At 47.1% G+C, this 20682-nt stretch overlaps 1 protein-coding gene across 1 annotated transcript in view; it reads left to right on the forward strand.

Moving 5' to 3' along the window:
- Positions 1–20682, forward strand: part of PLEKHG1 (pleckstrin homology domain containing, family G (with RhoGef domain) member 1) — a 112463-nt gene that overhangs the window by 70282 nt on the left and 21499 nt on the right. Inside the window, exons 4-11 of the mRNA XM_006874348.1 lie at positions 2638–2684; positions 7753–7903; positions 10312–10443; positions 10895–11077; positions 11162–11257; positions 11430–11516; positions 16815–16848; positions 19150–19245. Of these exons, the coding sequence (XP_006874410.1) occupies positions 2638–2684; positions 7753–7903; positions 10312–10443; positions 10895–11077; positions 11162–11257; positions 11430–11516; positions 16815–16848; positions 19150–19245 (826 nt within the window). The remainder of the gene's footprint in view (positions 1–2637; positions 2685–7752; positions 7904–10311; positions 10444–10894; positions 11078–11161; positions 11258–11429; positions 11517–16814; positions 16849–19149; positions 19246–20682) is intronic.

Genomic DNA, 20682 nt, shown 5'->3' on the forward strand with positions numbered 1-20682 from the left:
GTATAGGGTTTCCAAGGAGCAGCTGGTGAGCTTGAACCACCAACCTTGCAGTTCAAACGGCTTTGCAGTCTGGCACATTAACCCACAATGCCACACCAGGACTCCTACATACTAGACACTACATAACATATGCTAGATACTACATACTAGATGAGGAGCTCTGCTAGCGTAGTGGTTACGAATCTGGCCGCGAGCCATAAGGTCAGCAGTTCGAAACTACCAGCTGTTCCACTGGAAAAAGATGAGGCTTTCTGCTCCCGTAAAGATTTACAGCCTCGGAAACCCTGTACTGGGTCACTGTGAGTGGGAACCGACTCCACAACACATAATTACAACAACAACAACATGCTAGATACTGGATACTACATGCTAGGTACTACATGTTAGATACTTACATGCTAGATACTACATACAGGGTTTAGAATTTGCTTCTCAGTGGCGGGGGGAGCAGGAGAAGAGGTAGGCTACAGATAGTGCATGACTGAATATTGAGGCCGGATGAAAGAGACCCAGGAGTTCATTATTCCATCCTCTCTACTTTTATATACTGCGCGTTTCAAAAATTGGTGGAGAAAGTCCGTTCTCTCTTCACTCTGATTTCCTAAAGACTTCTTGAAGCCCCTTTGTATGTTTGGAACTTCCCTTTAGTAAAGAGTTTTGCATCTTCTCCTAGTTGAGTTTCACAAAAGGAATCCTAAGAAAAGTAGAGAAGTAGAAGTTTCTTTAAATTCAGGGAAAAAAATGAATTGTTGGTGTTAAGTGCTATTAAGTCGGTTCTGACTCATAACAAACCCTGTCTAGGTTTTCCTGGTGGATTTGAACCACCAATCTTGCAGTTCAAACTGACAATGCGGTCAAGTGCTTACCCTACAGCTCCACACCAAAGTTACCCTAAAAATAGGCCCTATCTTGGAAGTCACATTTCATATGGTGTAAGTCATTTAAAAAGTGAAAGGGAGGAGGATGACAGAACAAGCAGAAAGACCTTTAAAAGAGTCTGCAGCTCTTTTACAAAATAGAGTTTCATGTTAGGTTTTGAAAGCGCTAGTAATTTCTTGGTTTGGGTTTACTTATTGTGATGGGCAGTGTTACAGTGAAGAATCTAAGGCTAGCTTCCCCTAACTCGGCTGTGCAGCTCTATGAACTTGTCCTTTGGCCATGTCTTGATACATTGTAACAGACTGAAATCCACCAGAAAGATTACAGGGTGTCTCCAACAGAAAATTAGGCATCTTCCAGTTCCTTCTTCCATATGGATTCTCTGCACCTATCATTGTCTTTGACTCATTGTGTGACTCAGTAAGTTTAGAGGTTAGCGATGGCAGTGCACATGGTCCTTAGCCACACAAATACAAATGAATTCTGTGCCATTGAGACCACATGGATTGCCTTACCCAACCATCTTCATGGAAAAAGCCAATTTTGTATCTATTTGTACATTCATTCTAGCATTCCTGATCGGCCTATAGAAATGTGGTACTTTTCTTTCTCCTTTGAGTCAGTTGTAGTATCTTAATTCCTCATTTACTGACAGGTTAAATACAGTCTTTGACAATGTGCATTTTTTACTTGCATGGCAGTCACGATCTTGCCCTTTATGAAACGTACCCTTTACCAGCAAAAAATACTGATTTAATAGTTCCCAAAACTTGATATGATGATTAGGCATCTGAAAGACTAAGACAGCCACACAAATCAAAAGAGATGCGAGGGAGCTGGGAATATGGTTATAACAAAATGCAAGCACCCCACATTAGTTAGTCAGACGGTTTTGAATGTAGGTCTTGAGGCCCTGCTGGGTGTGTACAGATGAGTAGACATGCGTCCTGCCCTCGGTGTTCAGTGAGTAGGAGAGCTCACATTCTGTGCCTAATAAGCACATTATGGCCCCTACCCTGAAGGAACTCAACTGTCTCGAGTCGGACATAAACCAAGAAGCCGAAAATGTCACTGTTGTTGTTAATGCCTTCAAGTCAGCTCCAACTCGTAACAACCCTGTATAGGGTTTCCAAGGAGTGACTGGTACGTTTGAACCACTGACCTTGCAGTTATAACCGACTTTGCGGTCCAGTGCATTATACCACATCACCAAACCAATGTCACTAGTATTTGGTAATGACTCGACAGCACTTAATAACAACTACACAGGAGTCGCAAGTAGTAGGTGTTCTGGAAACCCAGAGTAAGAGCAGTTGGCTTAGCCTGGGAGCTCAAAGAATGCCCTTTGAAAGAGACATAAAACCTCAGTCCCATCTCCAAGGACACAGAGTGGCTGACCAGTGTCAAAGGTGGGCAGATGATGGGCAAGGAGACTGACATGCAGACTTCCAACAGGGTCCTCACCACACGGTGAGGTTTAAATGATCCGTTTCTGTGTCGCACCTTGGAACTCAGCATCTTGGGACTCACCATTTATTTGTGTCTCCATACATGCCTCCGGTTCACTGTGACACAATGAGGACTGAGCTCAAATAAGTTCAAGTGTATGTAAAGTCTCAGGATAAACAAATCCAGGAGCAGGCCCTGTGCTTAGAGCAACACATTTAAAGGCACGAATGCAATTTCTTTTTCTTGTTTTTAGGTGGATGTTGATATCTGTGTGTTTTTGCTCATGAACGTCTTTTTGTGTCCTTGCAGAGTGAAGAGTTCCACATCTATACACAGTATTGCACCAACTACCCAAGGTATGGAAAATGGACGGACACTTTTGTCCATTTTCATAATGTTTCAAATTGGTCCATCCAATCTGTGGGGCTCTTAGTTGTGTATACATGACACTGTGTAGAATACTATTAGGGAATTGCAAAAATGTGGTTCTGTTCTTAAGAGAGCATTTCTCAACCTGGCACATGGAGAAAGGACTACAGGTATGCAGCTACTGATCCCTATAGACCCTGGTCCTCCCAGCAGGGCTTGTGAACAAGAATGGCAGTGTAGGACATTCCGAGGTGTCTTTATGGAGAACTCAGTAAACTGGTTACATTTGCCTGTAAGTCCTTTTTCTGTATGCACCGCATTTGTAAGAATTTGGGTCTCTGGGCTGTGCACTGGGTTCATTACTCAACTACTCACTGAAAGCTTGGCTGTTTGAACCCACCCAGAGGCACCAAAGGTCACTATATGGAAAACCCCATGGAGTGAGTTCTGCTCTGCACAGATGGGGTCACCCTGAGTGGGAATCGACCTGATGGTAGTTGGTTTCTCTTGTTGTTTGTTTGCTTGATTGCTAACGAGTCTGTAGAATCTAGCTGGAGAAAACAGGCCACAGTTGTTTCTGCTCCCCGAGCTTTGTAGAGCTAAGAGAAGGGAAAGGTGACTGTGAACCTGTTTCAGCAAAGAGAATGCATGCTGCTTTCCTTGGATGTTTACTTCCGTTTTGCTCACCCCGAGAATGGGTGGCAGGAAGACAGTTAAGGTGCACAGTCTCAAGCTGAGCAAGAGAGTTGGGTCTCAAACCATGGACCACAACTGTAGGTATTAATTTTTCTCCAGAAGACATCTACTGAGTAGTATTGAAGCCTAAGCATTGAGCTATAAATACAAAATGCAGTGGGATTTACCTTTGCCTGCAGTCCTGAGACATTATTGGCTTAAGGAAAACCTGGCACCTAGTCAGTTCACAGAAAGTGCCCATTGCTAACTACTTCCACAACGTCCCCATTTTATGCATGAAGAAACCAAGACTCCAGGGTTTTGGTGATTTTACCAGGGTCACATAGCTGATGAATGGCCAAGCTAAGATGGGAGCCTCGATTTCCCCAGCCTCATACCTCATGCTGTTACATCCTGTAGAGTTTCCAAACCCCCCACCACATGGCCATCTCTTTTTACTGTTTCCCCTCTTGATTAGCAAGACTTGAGTTATAATGTTTGGGAGCAGGCCAGAAGGAGGCTGGGGCGAGTTTGTCCTTGTGTAGCCAGTCTTCATGAGAAAAGTCCCTAAAGATGAAGTGGGTGGTGGGGTCTACCCAGAAGAGGAGCAAGCAGACTGAGCCTTGGTGAGGAGAGCCAATGGGAGACCCCTGCTGAGGGACCACCCTGAGAACCCAGTTCCCATGAAACGGCCCCTGAACCCCGAGGCCCAGATTTCACCACTTGTCTCCGAGTTGGCTCCAGCACGTGTTCCCCCCATGGGTGTCAGAGCAGAGTTTCCAGTGACTGGTTTCTTAGACGTGGATCACCAGGCCTTTCTTTGGTGGCTCCTCCAGGTGAACTCAGACCTTTTGATTCAACGTAATCACATTAACCATTTGTGCCACCCAGAGACTCCAGGCTCAGAGTCCCTGATGGCAGAATACTTTCCATGGAAGGAGTTTGGGCTCCTCTGAAGGCCTGCATGATTTGGTTGATGATCAGCTATGCATTTCCTAGGCTTTTCTTTGGAAAAAAAAAAAAAAAAAAAAGTCGTTGATGAATACAATTAGCACTGTGCCTTTATATGTAGACATATCAGGAAATTAATGTAGACTTTAACTAAGTCTCACATGGACCAAATACCACACCCTAATCCAGAGAAATCAGAGTCAGCTCTCAACTTCACCACAAAATCTCTTCCTGAGAGAAAGGGGAAAACGTTCAAATTCTGAGGAATCAACACATTTCTGGATCCAATTATCAGACTCTGAGACATGAAAAGGGCTTGTAGGGGGATTATATTGATGTCGATTTCATTATTAAAACATCATTTGAAGAAGTGCCTTCTTAGTGTAAACTTTCAAAACTTCAAATTTAGAAGATTTTTTTTATTTACTAAGAAAGGAAAATACAAAATAAAAGCACCTTTTTCTAGGCTGGCCTTCTCCAAGGTTGGGGAATGGTCGCATCGTTTGCACAAGAGCTTTTGTAAGAGCCTGTCCTCCTGGTGTGGCGCAGTAGGGTCAGCACTGGACTGCAAACAGCCAGCTGCTCCTCAGAAAGCACCCCGTACAGGGTCGCAATAGGTCAGAATTGACCAGATAGCACTTAACATCAACAGTCACGGTCCCAGGATTAAACTTTGGGTTGTGAACCTAAAGATCGGTGGTTCAAACCCACCAGCCACTCGTAATGTAAAAGATGAAGCAGTCTGCTTCCATCAATGTTTAGGGTTTCAGAAGCCCGAGGGAGCAGTACCTACCCTATCTTAGAGGGTCACTGTAAGTCAGAATTGACTCAGTGACCACAGGGTTTGGTTTTGGTTTCAAATGATTAAGCACTCAGCTACTAAGTTAACAGTTCAAACCCATCCAGAGATGCCACAGATGCCAGGCTTGTGGATCACCCCTCAAAGGTCACAGCCTTGAAAGTCCTACAGAGCAGGACTCATCTTAACAGCAACAACATGACCATGCTTAGGGTCCTGCTCCAAACATGCTGCCTGTGGATAGGAAATAGCAAATACATCCCTGGACTTCACACAGTTCATATTCTCTTGAGGGTTGGAGCTCAGCCCAGTGCAACTGTGGAATCACACATGAGGGGGAGAGCTTACCAATCAGGACAGGTTCCTGGGGGCACACCCAGAAACTGTGACAGAGCTGAAGACGCAGTAGGTACAGCATTCAAGAGACCCACCCAGTGAGGAGTGTCGGGCAGTGACCGGAGGAAATTGTATGTTTCCCCTACATGTGAGGACCCTGTGGGTAGTGTAAGCAGTTACTGCTCTTATACTTCCAGAAGGTTGGAAGCTTGAGTCCACCAAGATGCACATCAGAAGAAAGGCCTGGTGACCTGCTTCCAGAAATGAGCCATTGAAAACCGTTCTCTTCAGACACACGTGGGGTTGTGGGAGTCAGAATCGATTCAAGGGCAACTGGTTTTTGTTGTTGTTTTCTGAGATGTAAAAAAATGTGTGTTAGCAGAGACATGCATGGAAGCACATTTGCTGGGTTCTTGCGTGAGAATATGGTCTCCATGTTCTCAGGAAAGTGTTTTCTTTTGCTCTCTTGTCTCCTATCAGTTTGTTCTCTGAGGCCGAGCTCTCCTCACCTGGAGAGCCAGGTGTGGCAGCCCATCTGACAGTTTGCCTTCCCCTTGGAATCTGGGGGTGGTGGTATTAAATGTCAGCCTTCTTGACAAATGGTCACCTCTTCATACTAGTCACGCCCCAGGGACTCCACTTTGAAGCAGCCCAGGCCTCTCTTGTTTACCCAGAGGGGCATAAAGAAGGTCAGTGCATTGTCCTCAGATGCCTCCAAGCTCTCTGGAAGCTTCTCCTGAGAACCTGAGCTCTTTTAATGGAGGGCTCCTTGTCTGTGACCATTCTTGGGCCAGGGCTCTTGCCTGCAGACAACCAGAGGAGTGCTGGGCAGCTGACTGGACCTAGAGAGCCATAGGAACGTTCCTAGGTTCCATGGTGAAGGAAGGACCTTCCACAGAGAAGAGTTTTGACATCTAAACTGGAGAGAAGTAAATCCATTTGAGCAGATAATTCTCAGAACAGATGGGCGCCAATGGATTGTAGTGACTTAATTATGAGGCTTGCCCTCAGCTTCCTTCCTATCCCCACTACTGTCGGGTCAGTTCAGGCTCACACTGACCCTCTAGGTCAGAGTAGAACCGCTCCAGAGGTTCCTGAGGCTGTAAGTCTGCACAGCCGCACACAGCCTCAGTGTCATCTAACTCCCAGGCAGTGGCTGCTGGATTCAAACCACTGACCTTTCAGTTAATAGCCCAGTGCTTAACCGGGGTTGTAGTATTGTTTGGCTCTGTCTGATTTTCTCAATGAATCCTGAAAATGTGTTACCAGCTTGAGGAGATAGGGGTTGCAATGATTTCCACCTCCTTCCTCCCAAGTTGTGAAGACCATAAGACTGTAATTTATGGGTGTCTTTGAACACTAGCACACTAGCTTGTACTTGACCCGTTCTCTTACGGTGCTCTCTGCCTGCGGGAGAGCTGGGATGGGGAGGTGCGCTCACTGAATGAGGCATGCCGCCTAAGACACGAACCCGTGTCGCCTTGTCAGAAGTCGGACTTAAAACGAAGAGAACCACTTGGAGGTGCAAAGGGGTCAGCTCTGTGGAAGGGCTCTGTAAGGAGGACCACCACAGAAGGGTGCGCTCTGGGTGCATTGCACAGAGGTGACAAGCAGGGAGCTGCGTCTCCTGAGAAGTTCTTAGCAGTCATCCCGTCGGCCCCCCAATCATGACGGTCCCATGCCCAGTCTTGTGCCCTCCTCACCCTCAGTTGCAGATCCCACCACTGTGACCCATAGGGTTTTCACTGGATGCTTTTCAGCCCTGGATCATCAGGCCTTTCTTCCTGATCCTTCTACACCTGGAAGCCGCATACCAAGACTCCACTGACAGACAGACAGACAGTTGTGGGTATGCATTGGCTAGGAGTCCACTGAACCTCGCTGCCTCTCTGCTGACAAAAGCAGTTGCTTTTTCTTAGTGCAAGAGCACCAACTGTATGCAAGCTAACCGTGGAAATGGGCTACAGATTGCAGTGTGAGCCCTGCACAGAAACACCCAGCTCGGGGCAGCTTGCGGCTGAAATCCAACTCAGACCCCTTAGCCATGTTCTGTCCCCTGGCATGGGGGAGGGGGGCTGAATGTTCCAGAAGAAAAGTGTATACTTCGTGGAAGTCATATGACCCAGCTAGGGATACCTTTCGGAATTTGCCGAAAGGTAGTGTGGTCCAGCCAGAGCTCTGTAGCTACCCTGCCTGTTTGGAGGCATCTGCACTTAGACTAGTATTTGAAACTTGAGTACCCATGTTAAGCATTGCCCTCTGGATCTTTAAACGCTGTCTTCTGATTCCTGCAGATCAGTGGCCGTGCTAACAGAGTGCATGAGGAACAAGATGCTGGCCAAGTTCTTCAGGGAGCGCCAGGAGACGCTGAAGCACTCTTTGCCACTGGGCTCCTATCTCTTGAAACCCGTCCAGCGGATACTCAAGTATCACCTCCTGCTGCATGTGAGTTTCTGTGTCACAGGGCTCAAGTGTGTCACAGGGCTCGAGTGTGTCACGGGGCTCGAGTGTGTCACGGGGCTCGAGTGTGTCACAGGGCCGGGGAATTCCGTTTGTGTATATTAAGTTTGAAGGGTAAGAAAAGATTGGAAAAAGCAGTGGACATATGGAATTGTTTTCCGAGCTCATACTTTATAACTGACTAATCTGCTTGAAGGAATTAGAGATATTTATATGCTGGGCCCGCCGCCCCATTGACAAGAACCGAGTGGAAAGATGGATTTTAGCCCTGAATCTGATAGGGCCTCAGGGAGCCGCACACAGGGTAGGGACTGTTTTGGGCAGCAAGCTGTCATCTCAATGAAAACCAGTTGTTTTTTGTGTTCAGTTTGATGTTCACCCGCCCAGATTCAGTAGGCGTTTGGGACAGAAAGGGATGTGTCCTAGCCTGACTTTGACATGAGAGCAGAAAGGAGGGGCTGGAAAGGGACAGACAGATGGACAAAGTGGTGAACAGTCTCTAAGCGGGCCTTCGTCCTTCAGGATGTCTTTTCTTTATAGTATTTCCCATTTGTTTTTACAAAGGAGTCCTTTGTTATTGTTGTTATTGTTGTTTTTAAGTGCCATCAAGTCGGTTCCAACTCATAGTGACCCTGTATAGGGTTTCTGAGGAGTGGCTGGTGGGTTTGAACCACCGAACCCATGGTTCAAACCGACCTTGACGTCTAGTGCTTTATCCCACAGTACGACACCAGGGCTCCAGAGGAGTTCCAGGGTGGTGCTGATGCTTAATGTGTTCAGTTACTGACTGAAAGGTTAGAGATTCAAATCCAACTAGAAGCACCTGGAAGAAAAGCCTGGTGATCTACTTTGGAAAAGTCAGCCACTGAAAACCCTGTGGAGCACACTTCTGCTCTGATGCACGCAGGCTCCCCGTGAGTCAGAATTGACTTGGTGTCCACTGGTTAATTGTAACAGAATTCAAGGAGGTTTTGGAAACAGGTAGATACATCACTCAAATCCTCCGCCCTGGTTTTTGAAGGACATTTATGACAGGTCCCTAGGAGGTTCAAATAGTTTGCTCTCAGATGCTAACTGAAAAGTTGGTGGTCTGAACCCATTCAGTAGCACTATAAAGAAATACCTCATGATCTAGATCTGTAAAGACGACAGCAGTAAAGACAGAAAACCCTGTAGAGGTCAAGTTAATGCCTGGCCTCACACTGCGGTAAATAGACTTGCTTGTATCAGTTTAGTTTTCAAGGTGAAGGATGTTTATAAAAACAGAAAGTGTGATTCAAAGCCTGCTTCGGTCTGTAAGCAGGATTTGTCACGTTGCTCTATGAGAAAGACAATATGGCTGTGTCTAGAGCGGAGCTGTGTCCATGTCCAAGTCCCGTCACTGGTCACGTTCCCTGTGGCCCACAAGCACTCGGTCAGACCTCACGGTAATGTGTCAGACCCAGGATACTGTTGGCACGCTCCATGTGTTTGGTCAGCGTGCTGCCGTCTGTGTCGCAGCCACACTGCAGGGGGTGTGCATCTCAGTCTAAATGGCTCCAGGATTCTGACTTGGGTGCAGCATTTCAGATTTGCTCAGTTCACTTTTAAATTTTTAGGAGCTTATATCACCTAGCTGTCTGTCTGCCTGGGGAGTTCATCTTTGGAGATCTTCATGTGCCGTGGATCTTCATCCAGAGGTGCTTAACAACACCTCTGTGGCACTTAACAACAACAACACAATAGTCTCTGAGACTAAGTGGGATTATTTGTGGATCAGTGTCTGAACAATTCTCTGTCTATGTGAAACATGCCATGTTAGACTTGTATGCGTATGTATGTGTTGTATGCCATCGAGTCACTTCCAACTCATAGGAACCCTGTAAGACACAGTAGAACTGTCCCCGTAGGGTTTTCTGAGGCTGTAATCTTTACAAAAGCAGATTGCTAGGTCTTTTCTACCATGGAGCGGCTGATAGGTTTGAACTCTTAATTACAGCCCTGGTGTGGCGCTGTGGGTTAATGCGCCAGACTGCAAAGCCATTTGAACTGCAAGGTCGGCGGTTCAAGCTCACCAGCTGCTCCTTGGAAACCCTATACAGGGTCGCTGTGGGTCAGGATCGACTCAACGGCACTTAACAACAACAACAGGCAATAGGATGGCCATCAAAGGAAAAGTCAAAGACCTCAGTTCAGTGAACTGAGTGAATCAGAGTTTTATGGAAAGTTCGTTCAAATCCAGCCACTACTTATGGATCTTGAGAGCTGATAAGAACAGTGGTTGGGTTCATCTAACACCGACTTCTGATTGCCTTTGAAATCTTGTGGCTTGTGGGGCTGGTGGCGGGCTTACGGTGTGATTTGCTTCTTGGGTTATGTGAGGGGGAAATGGAGCCCTTTTCTTTTTTCTGAAGGAAATAGAAAATCATCTTGACAAGGACACAGAAGGCTATGATGTGGTGCTCGATGCCATCGACACGATGCAGCGGGTGGCCTGGCACATCAATGACATGAAGCGGAAACACGAGCATGCGGTCCGCTTACAGGTGAGCCCCCCGGGTGTCAGGGAGCCGCAGGACTGGGCTGTGCTCATCTGTGAGCACTTCCAGGAAACCACTTGCCATTGAGTAGAGCCCGGATCATGGCATGACCCTGTGTGTCAGAGCAGACCTGGGTACTGCCAGGTGTGCGGTAGCTGACTCCCGAAGGAGATCGCGCAGTCTTTTCTTCGGAGGTGCCTCTGGATGACCTCGAACCACCCACCCCTCAGTTAGCAGCCGAGCATGTTAGCTGTGTGCGCCACCCAGAGACGTCATCCAGGTCACATACCCGCCTCTTTAACTGAGCTGCTGGAAAGCAGGGCTGATGCTGGCAGCCACCCAGTGAGCCCCTAAGTGACAGTGTGACCCTGTCCGAGATCATTAGAAGTCATTCTTGAGGTTCAGCACGCTCCGCCGACTCCTCTGCGTAATCACCTGTGGCGCCCCCTTCTCTCAGGAGATACAGAGTTTGCTCACGAACTGGAAGGGGCCAGACCTGACCAGCTACGGGGAACTGGTGCTCGAGGGAACCTTCCGCATCCAGAGGGCCAAGAACGAGCGGACACTCTTCCTCTTTGACAAGCTGCTACTCATCACAAAGAAGAGAGATGACATGTTTACATACAAAGCCCACATCCTGGTAAGTCCCAGCACTGGTCGTGGGTAAGGACTTGAGGCGCCGGTTTGGTTTGCGTCTCACCCTCCCTCTGCTCTCTCTGTCCAGTGTGGTAACCTCATGCTCGTAGAAGTGATCCCCAAGGAGCCGCTTAGCTTCAGCATCTTCCATTACAAGAACCCCAAGCTGCAGCACACCGTTCAGGTAATGGCAGTGGCCCCGCCTCCTTCCCAGTCCCGGTCCTGGGAACCAAAGTGCTCAAGGCCCCAGGTGACCTTTCCAGAGTTGCCAAACTTGTCCCAGGGCACTGGAGTGTCTGCATCTGGCCAGGGGCCGAGGTGTGCGTTGTCTGACATGCCCACTCCACTTCTGCTAGGCGAAATCCCAACAAGACAAGCGCCTGTGGGTGTTGCACCTAAAGAGACTGATCCTGGAGAACCATGTGGCGAAGATTCCAGCAAAGGTAATTCCCCGAAGCCAACAGACACTATCGAAAGGATCTTAGTCCTAGCAAGATAGCCTGACAAGAGCAGGTGTTCGTTTCCCAAAAAAGAAGCCTGGGAGACAGGAGACATGCGGGATCAGTTAACCCAGGGGTTTATACTGAAACCATGAACAGTAATGGCAGACTCTGAAGAGGTTTCGGGCAAATTTTGTTTGTTTTTAGTTTTAGTTTAATGAGCTTGAAAGAAACAAGCAAAAATGAGGAAAAGATTATAAGAAATTTCCCAAGTACCTAGTAGAAAGGAAAGAGCTATTAGGATTATTCAAAGGTATGCTGAGCATCTATTGTGAATAAAGGTATGTTTGGTTCTGTGGGAACGAGAGGAAGATAGGACACATTCTCAGCCTTCCAGGAATTTATAGTGAGGTAGCAGGTCATGTAAACATTTGCTGTCTGCTAGATAGGGTGAAACACCAGGCATAAAAGCCAGGTGTTGTGGAAAAATACGTAGTCCATTACACCTGAGTGAGGAGAGGAAGGGCCACAGCGTAAGACAGAAGATGCCTTTTACCTCCATCTAGAAACAGGCCGAGGGAGCAGAACAGACACAGAGGAAGAGATGTGGGTGCAGGCGCTGTGTTCACCTTGGGGCTGAGTTCTCAGGGCCTGAGGGAGGCTGGGGATGCGGGGAGTCATCTGCCTGTGCAGGGCTTCAGTACAGACAAGAAGTGTACCCCTCAGGGCTCTAGGGAAACAGCCCAGGGGACCCATCCAGGTATGGTGCTATAGCACTGGACTGCTAACCTCAAGGTCCACAGTTCAAACCCTCCAGCCACTCCTCAGAAACCCTATTCAGGATCACTATGAGTCAGAACCAACTCCATAGCACTTAACAACAGCATCTAACTGGACATACGTATGTGGACGCACATATGTATGTGGACACACATACATTGAAATGAATCGATTTTAAGGATTGGTTCATATAGCTGTGGGAGCAGAAGAATCTGAAACCTGTGGTTTGGACAAAGGGCTGGACACTGCAGAGCTTCTGTGCTGTAGTCTCAAGGCATAACTTCTTCCTTCTTTGGGAAACGTCAGGTTTTGCTCTTTAAAACCTTCAAGTGACGGGATGAGGCCCACCACGTTATGGAAAATAATCTGCTTTACTTAAAGGCCACTGGGAGTGGATGTTAGTCACATCTAAATACATCCACAGCACCATCTAGACTGTGTTTGACACAGAAAAGCCCCCCTCACACTGAGGGGAAGGCACTGGCGTTAGGAACTGCTGAGGGGCTATGGGAGGACTGGCATGATCTTCCTGTGCCTCTGGGCCCACTGGGACAGCTGGAGGGAGGAGCATGGCCCTCAGGACCCCGCAGCAGAGCAGAGCAGAGCAGAGACAAACCCATTTGGGAGGTGGAGGCTGAGGAAAGGGAAAGAGACCTGCCTGAGGAGAGTGTGGCTCTGAGCAATGGGGCAGGGGCTTGCAGCCTGAGCACTGTGGTGGGAGCCCTGAGATGGGCTGCAGAGGAGGAAGGAATGAGGACAATAGCCTCTCACTATTCACGGGCCGACATGGAAATTCAGGTTGGAGGCCGTCTTCTCATGGGCAGTCATGGAAACCCTACGATTTGACAGGGTGGCCCTAAAGATTCATGAAAGAAAGAAGGACCCAGTGAGTCGATGCCACTGGCAAAGGGGTGAGGGGCTTGGTGAGCAGCCAGAGAAGGAAGCCGGAGGAGAAAGGTGTTGTGGCAGCACAGGGAGGAGAGAAGCTCTTGGAGGGTGGGGGGGATGGAGTAGCATCCCAAATACTGCTGTAGACCTCAGAGAAGGTGACTCCTGAGAGTAAGAGATTCAAAACAGGAAGGGCTGGCAACAGGGTTGAAGAGAAGGAAAGTTGCTTATAAGAAGGGACCGACTTGGCCGTACACTTTTTTTTAAATATACATAAAGTTTAGAATAGGAGAAGGGATAGTTTAAGGAGCAAGCTGTGACACCAAAGCAAGACTGTGTCGAAGTGAAGAAGAGCTGAGGGGAACAGGAGACAGTCAAGTGAAGAGAAGGGGTGGGTGTTGGAGTGTGACCTGGGGAGGCGGGAAGGGGTGGAGTCATAAGAAAAAGCACAGAAGTTAGTCTTGGGGTCACCTTCCCTGAGTCAGGAGGGAAGAGAGACGAGAGAATGTGGAGGAACTCTGAAGTGGACTTGTGGAGGGTTAACGCTTGACTCACTCAAGATGGTGTCCTCGGCAGAGGAAGGAAGCTGGGACGGGGTTGGTGCCTGCGGGAAAGTGGGAAGGCTCTGAACCATTGGTTCAGAGAATATGGACTAGGACTTGGCTGTGGCTGAGTAAATAATGCGTGAAAGGCTGCAAACACAGCTGGACCTAGACACCATGAATCCTGGGGATGGCATAATTTTCAGATTTGTGCTCCACAACTTGGCAACTAATGCTGAGGAAGCATGGTTCACTTTGGTTACCCACCACTGGGAATCAGAAGAGCTGGAGTAGGGAGGCAGACAGGCAGCAGAAGATAGGGTACTTGTAGACCATGACCTGGCTTGATTCCTGGACTGAGAGTGAAACAGATGGGGTAATAGGAACAGATTCAAGGAATGCTGGTCTTACTAAGGCAGAGAACTTGTTCAGCATGAGTTAACCTGGAGAGATGGAATTAGATCTCCTGAGAAGAGTGTGGTTCTGGGAGTTGATAAGGCTCTCCCAAGTGGAAGACTTAGAGGTAAAATGGCCAGCGTGGTGATGGGTTACCCATGTGGATGGTGAAATGGTCCATACTAGGGTGGGGTAGAGGGAGGTAGAGCCAAAAGCAGGCATGGACCTTGGAGAACTGAGTGCAAAAACTCAAGGATGGCGATTTCCAAGAAAGGAGAGAGCCCGTTTGGCTGTGTGCGCTGGGACGTGTTAGCAGCTTGTTCTCCAAGGTTGTCAGCAGGGACTTTGTACCAGGAAATGAATGTGCATAGGTGTGTTCACTGATGTAAGCCTGAGTTTCATTGCATCCGGGTGTTGTGAGATGCAAGTAGCCCATGCAAGGAGGTGACTGTGTTTTCCTGGTGGTTAGTCATTTGGTTGCTGGCCGTGTGCCTTGGAATGCCCGTCCGAGCAATGGCAGTGTTTTTGGCCGGCCCCATCTGTTGTTTATCTTCCCCTGGGAAAATCAAACTGCTAAAGGGATTCTTAGAGACAATTACAGCCCATTGCAAAACAAGAATAGCTTGCATACCTGTCTTTTTAGGTATGTGTATTTTAGACTGTTTTTTCTTTACATATCCAAATGATTACTATCATCGCAATATAATTACTTTTTTTTTCTCACATCACTGATCTTTTTAGAATCTAAAAATTCTATAACATAATATGCATACATATGCCCTGTGCTAACTTTATATATAGTCTTAATTCACCTCAGCAAAGCACCTTACGAGACAGGTCTTACTCTTCCCATGTGGAGACATGAAAGCAGAGGCTGGGAGACATTGAGTAAATTACCCACATTTATGCAGTTCATGCATGCCAGAGTCAGGACTCAAACCGCTTCAGTTTGTGCAAAAAGTGTCTTACACAGTAGCAACGAGAACATATGTTTTTAGTATACTTTCTCTTCTATATTTTATAATAATTTTCTGCATGGGGTTATTAACTAAGGAGTCCTATTGGCACAGTGGCTGGTGACTGAAAAGTCAGTGGTTAGCAGTTTGAGCCTACCAGGAGAAAAGGCCTGGCGGCTTCCCCTGCCCATGGGGCCAGGCTGCTCTACTGTCTTCTGTAGAGTCGCAGTGAGCTAGAATCAACTCAGTGGCACCCAACAGTATTATTAACTAAATTGAACCTATTAACAGTATTCCTCAAAGACTATTTTAAAAATTATTTTCTCGAGGCTTTCTAAATATATTTCCATGAAATGTAAGAAATGTAAAATAGGAAACCTAAAATGTGAAAAAATTCAGGTCCAGTGCTGTAAACACAAAACCAAAACCCTACCACCACCGAGTCCATTCTAATTCATAGTGACCCTATATAGGGTTTCTGGACCTGTCGCTCCTAATGGGGGCAGACAACCTCATCTTTACCCACGGAGAGATTGGGAGATTTGAACCACCTACCTGGTTGTTAGTAACCCTCCGCCTAACCCACAGTACCAGCTGTTAGGAATTCATTTTAGTTCCTCCCAACCCCTTGTTTGTTCTTAAGTACCATCAAGTCGGTTCTAACTCACGGTGACCCTGTACATGGTTTCTGTACAGGTGAGTTCGAACCGCCAACCCTGAGGTTCAATCCAACCTTCCGGTCCAGAGCATTATCCTGCAGCACCACACCAGGGCTCCCAACCCCTTGTTGTTGTGAAGTGCCATCGAGATGGTGCTGATCCATAGCAACCTTATAGGTGACTGGTGAGCTTGAACTGCCGACCTTGCAGTTCAAACTGCTTGGCAGTGTGGCGCATTAACCCACAGCACCACATCAGGACCATTCCTTTAATTTCGTGATGGTCCATGACTGACACCTAGTGGAAACTGTGTGATTAGGACATTTTTATATTGGTGGTGGTGGTGGTGGTGTGCTGTGAAACTACCAGCTGTTCCATGAAAGAAAGATGGAGCCTTCTGCTCCCGTAAAGATTTGTAGCCTCAGAAACCCTATGCAGGGTCGCTCTGAGTCCGACCTGACTCCATGACACACCACCACCAATAACAACAACAGCATCAATTAAGTGTCATCTACTACAATTCAAGTTCACCAGCTGCTTCTCGGAAACCTTATACAGGGTTGCTATGGATCAGAATCGACTCGACGGCATTTAACAATGTTGCAACAACTACTACCCAGTAGAGCATTCATCTGTTTGAATCCCACTGAACTAGGTATCGACACCTAAGAGAAATACAGCACACCTCATCTCTTATCCACCATTAGTACGACTACAGTAGACAGTCTGTTACCTGGCTCTTTGGCATTAATGACCCATATCTTGGAGCAGTGAATGCTGAAATGGAAGGTAAGAGTGACGCTGCCTGCCATGGTTAAGGTTACGCGTCAGCCTGCCTGTGCCATCATTCTTGGTGGTTTGGCAATTATGGAATGACGTAGTCACCTTCCATTCTGTGGTCTGATGTGGTCATCCTCTATTTCTGCTTAACAACCTGGTCTTTTGAAGCCTTTATAAATGCACTTATTCAAGTGAGGTAAAATCTATATTAGCACTGGTAGGTCAAACCTTTTTTCATGCTAGCAGCTTAAATGGAAGAAAAAGGTCATTGTAATGACAACTATACTTTCTCTCTTTCAGGCCAAGCAAGCATTGCTTGAAATGGATGCAGTTCGTAAGTTCTGATTTCTTAATACAACTCAGGGGTTCTTTTCCACCCATACCTATAATATTTTCTATCCTGGAGCTGATCAAAGTTCCCATTGTAAAATAAATAAGTAACAGCTCTTTCTTTGCTGTTTAACAGATAGAGTAAGCCGACATTATAATCCCTTCCTAACATACCAACCTGTGGCTACATGGATTTCTGAGGGTCAATCTGTGGGGCACTTAGTGGCAGGCCAAAGACCTCGGTTCCTGCATCACCCAGCCATGGAGGGTGTGATTTCAGCAGCCCTCTGCCCCACTCCCCACTGCCATCCACACAGAAGGTGCACCTCTCACGCTTCCCAACCTCTAGAGCAGGGGTGGGGAACCTTTTGCTACCAAGGGCCATTTGGATATTTATAACAATATTCATGGGCCATACAGAATCATCCGCTTCAAAAATAGCCTGCTGTAATGTGCTGGCTGGAATTGCGGTTGCCTTGGTAGGAGCAGACCAAATGATTTTGTGAGCCTTATACAGCCTGTGGGCCTGACGCTCCCCACCCCTGCTCAGGTTCTTCTTACTGAAACAGAACAAAGAACAAAAACACTGGCTGTAAACACTAACAGCTACGTCTACCAGAAGCTCATTCTTCTGGTACATTTCCACTTTTACTAAAATGTTCAAAATATGTTACTTTTGAGGACTCTTTCCTCCAATGTAAAACTCTGGCTCCCTTACCAACCCATACTGCCAATTGTGAAAATTGGTTTTTTGTGGGTTGTTGTTTGTTTGTTTTTAATCAGCCAAGTAGAGCCATGAACCTCATCATCTCCTCTTCGACTTCAGAGCTCCAGGTGTGGTACAAACAATTTGCACTTAACTACTAGCCTAAAGTTGGCATTTAGAACCTACCTTTCAGGGCCATGGGAGAAAGTCCTGGCTATCTCCGTCAGTAAAAATTACAGCCAAGAAAAATTACAGTTCCACTCTAACACACGGGGTCGCCATGAGTCAGAATTGACTTGCCATCAATAGGGTTACACGTAGATGTGATTCCCTACTTCATATCCAACAGATCCTGAGAAGTGATGGCAGGTGGTCCCTACCAGGGATCTAGGCTGAGGCTGATTTCCCTGTGTTCCCTAAGTGCCCAGCTTTAAGAGCTCTCTGAAGAGCAGGCCAGGCTGTGGTGGGTGTGTGCACACTGGGAGGAAAGATGAGGAAGCCGAGCTCCTGGAAAGGTCTGTGCTGTTGTTCAGCTCACCAAGACTGACTCACTCCCAGGCTCTGTAGCCATGGTTACAGGCAAGTCCTCCAGGACACTGACTGGTATGGCATGCCCTTCACCCAGGCCAGAGCGGTCTAGCCTGAGGCAGTGCTCTCAGCGCCCAGTCCTGGCTGAGACTTGGCTGAGTGTGAGCAGGACAGGCCAGTCCATGGGCCCCAATGACTCCATTCATGTAACTTTGCCTCTGACATCAGAGAAGCACATAGTGGCCTTTATAATTCTTGAAACTCTGAACTGCAGATGCCCTTAAAGAGCCTAACCCTAATTTGAAGAACACTGTTGGATGCCTGTGCCCTAAAATTGGTCCCCTTAGACCTCAGGACGCAGATGAGCAGCAACCACACTGCAGAACCTTAACATTGAACCAGGGTTTCCTAATCCAGAGCCTGTGTGTCCCTTAGGTATGATAGGAAGAGAGAAAGTCTGAAATTAAAGGAAAATCCTTTTCTGGGGAGAGAATCTGTAGTTTTCATCAAATGCTTAAAGGAGTGTTTGTGTGGAATAGACTTGCTGCATGGGAAGACAACTCCCATTGGGGCAGAAGGGGCTTTAGGCTCTGCACCACCAGGCCGGAATGAAATACCTCCCGGAGTGGTCACTTAGGCTGAGTTCTCCATACAGTCTTACCCAGACAGGGGTCTGCTATGACTCATCAGTCTGTTAGGGGCAATGGTAAAAAGTTGAGCTGTAGGTGATTGCCGTATCAGTGGCATTTGTGACCCATGTGTGTCAGGTTATTCTCAGTGTGCACCATGCATGTTTCTACTTTCCAGGAAGGGTAAGGGTTACAGCTCACTTGTCTAAGGAGTGAAAGAGGTGGGCACAGAGGGAGGAAAGAAGGCGAGAGAGAGCAAGAATGAGAGAGCACAGATTGACTTGCTAAACAGGGCTGGCAGGCCCACTGCTAACAAAGAGAGAGGTGGTTTCAGTAACTTATGACAAAGAAGAAATCAGCAGATAGTGGACAGGAGTTGTGACCATTCTCTGGGAGCTAGAGGACACCCCATTCTCACTAGTGCATTTGGTTGTCTTCACAGACCACCCGGGCTTTTGTTACAGTCCTGATGGGGAGTCTAAAGCAGTTGGTGGTTCGAAAGAAGGTTCTGCTCCATATCGGCTGAGGAGAAGATCTGGTGAGTAGGAATGGAATGGCTCTGGGGACGAGTAATGAAGCCACCACTCAGCTGTCAGTGTGTCGCACTGTGGTGGCTCTCATGGTGCTGCGATGCTGGAAGATGTGCCAACAGTCTCTCAAATACCAGCAGCAGGGTCACCCACGGTGGGCAGGTTTCAGTGGAGGGCCTGCTGATCTACCTCTGAAAACACTAGCAAGTGAAAGCCTCCTGACTGGCCGGGAAGCCTTGTCTCATACAGGGACAGAAGCTGAGCCCCTCAGGTTGGAAGGCACTCAGAATGCCACTGGGGAAGAGTTACTTCCTCAAAATAGAGTCCACCTTAAAGACGTGGATGGAGTAAAAGTTCCTGGACCTTCCTCTGCGGATGTGGCATGACTCAAACTGAGAAAAGTGTTAGGAATGAGCCCATGGAATATATAATATAGACAGTGTAAACGAGGAAAATTGGAAACGGACAAAATGGAAATCGAATGCTTGGAGAATATCCTGAGCTGAAATGGACTGATAACCGGCCATTCTGAAGAAGACAATCACGCGGTGTACTGTGGGAATGTTACAGTGAAGAGGAACAGCATCACCTTCATTGTCAAAGAGAATATTTCAAGATCTATCCTGAAGTACAGTGCTGTCTATAAAATAATATCCACAAGGAAGACCAGTTGGTACAATTACTGTTCAATTTTACAAATCAACTACTAATACGAAAGGCGAAGAAAATTGAAGACTTACCAACTTCTGCCATCTGTAATTGATCAGATATGTAATCAAGCTGCGTTGATAGTACAGGTGGTAGGAATGTGAGAGTTTACAACTAAGATGAAGGATCGGTAGTTGGAAAATATGGCCTCAGTGATAGAAATGATGTCAGAGATTACATGATAGAATTTTGCAAGACCAACAACTGATTCCTTGCAGATACTTTTTTTCAACAACTTTGATGCTGACTATATACATGGCCCTGGCCTGGTGACATACACAGGAATCAAATTGAGTCCATCTGTGAAAAGAGGTGATGGAGAAGCCCCGTATCATCAGTCAGAACAAGGCCAGGGGCGGCTCACAGAACACACATCATCAACTGTTAATATGCAGATTCAAGTTGAAGAAAATTCAGACGAGTCCACAGGAGCCAAAGTACAACCTTGACTATATCCCACCTGGATTTCGAGGTCATCTAAAAGAACAGATTTGACTCATTGACTACTAATCAAGAACATCATACATGAAGAAAGCAAAATGGTCATTAAAAAGGGAAAAAAAGAAAGGACAAAAATGGATTTCAGAAGATACCCTGAAACACAGAGTGGGGGTGGTGGTTATGTGCTGTGGAGTAGGTTCTGACTCATAGCAACCCTGAACAGGGTTTCTAAGGCTATAAATCTTTACAGAAGCAGAAAGCCTCATCTTTCTCTTGCAGAACAGCTGGTAGTTTCA

Source organism: Chrysochloris asiatica, unplaced genomic scaffold (assembly GCF_000296735.1).
Source record: "Chrysochloris asiatica unplaced genomic scaffold, ChrAsi1.0 scaffold00271, whole genome shotgun sequence".
In the NCBI taxonomy this organism is placed as follows: domain Eukaryota; kingdom Metazoa; phylum Chordata; class Mammalia; order Afrosoricida; family Chrysochloridae; genus Chrysochloris; species Chrysochloris asiatica.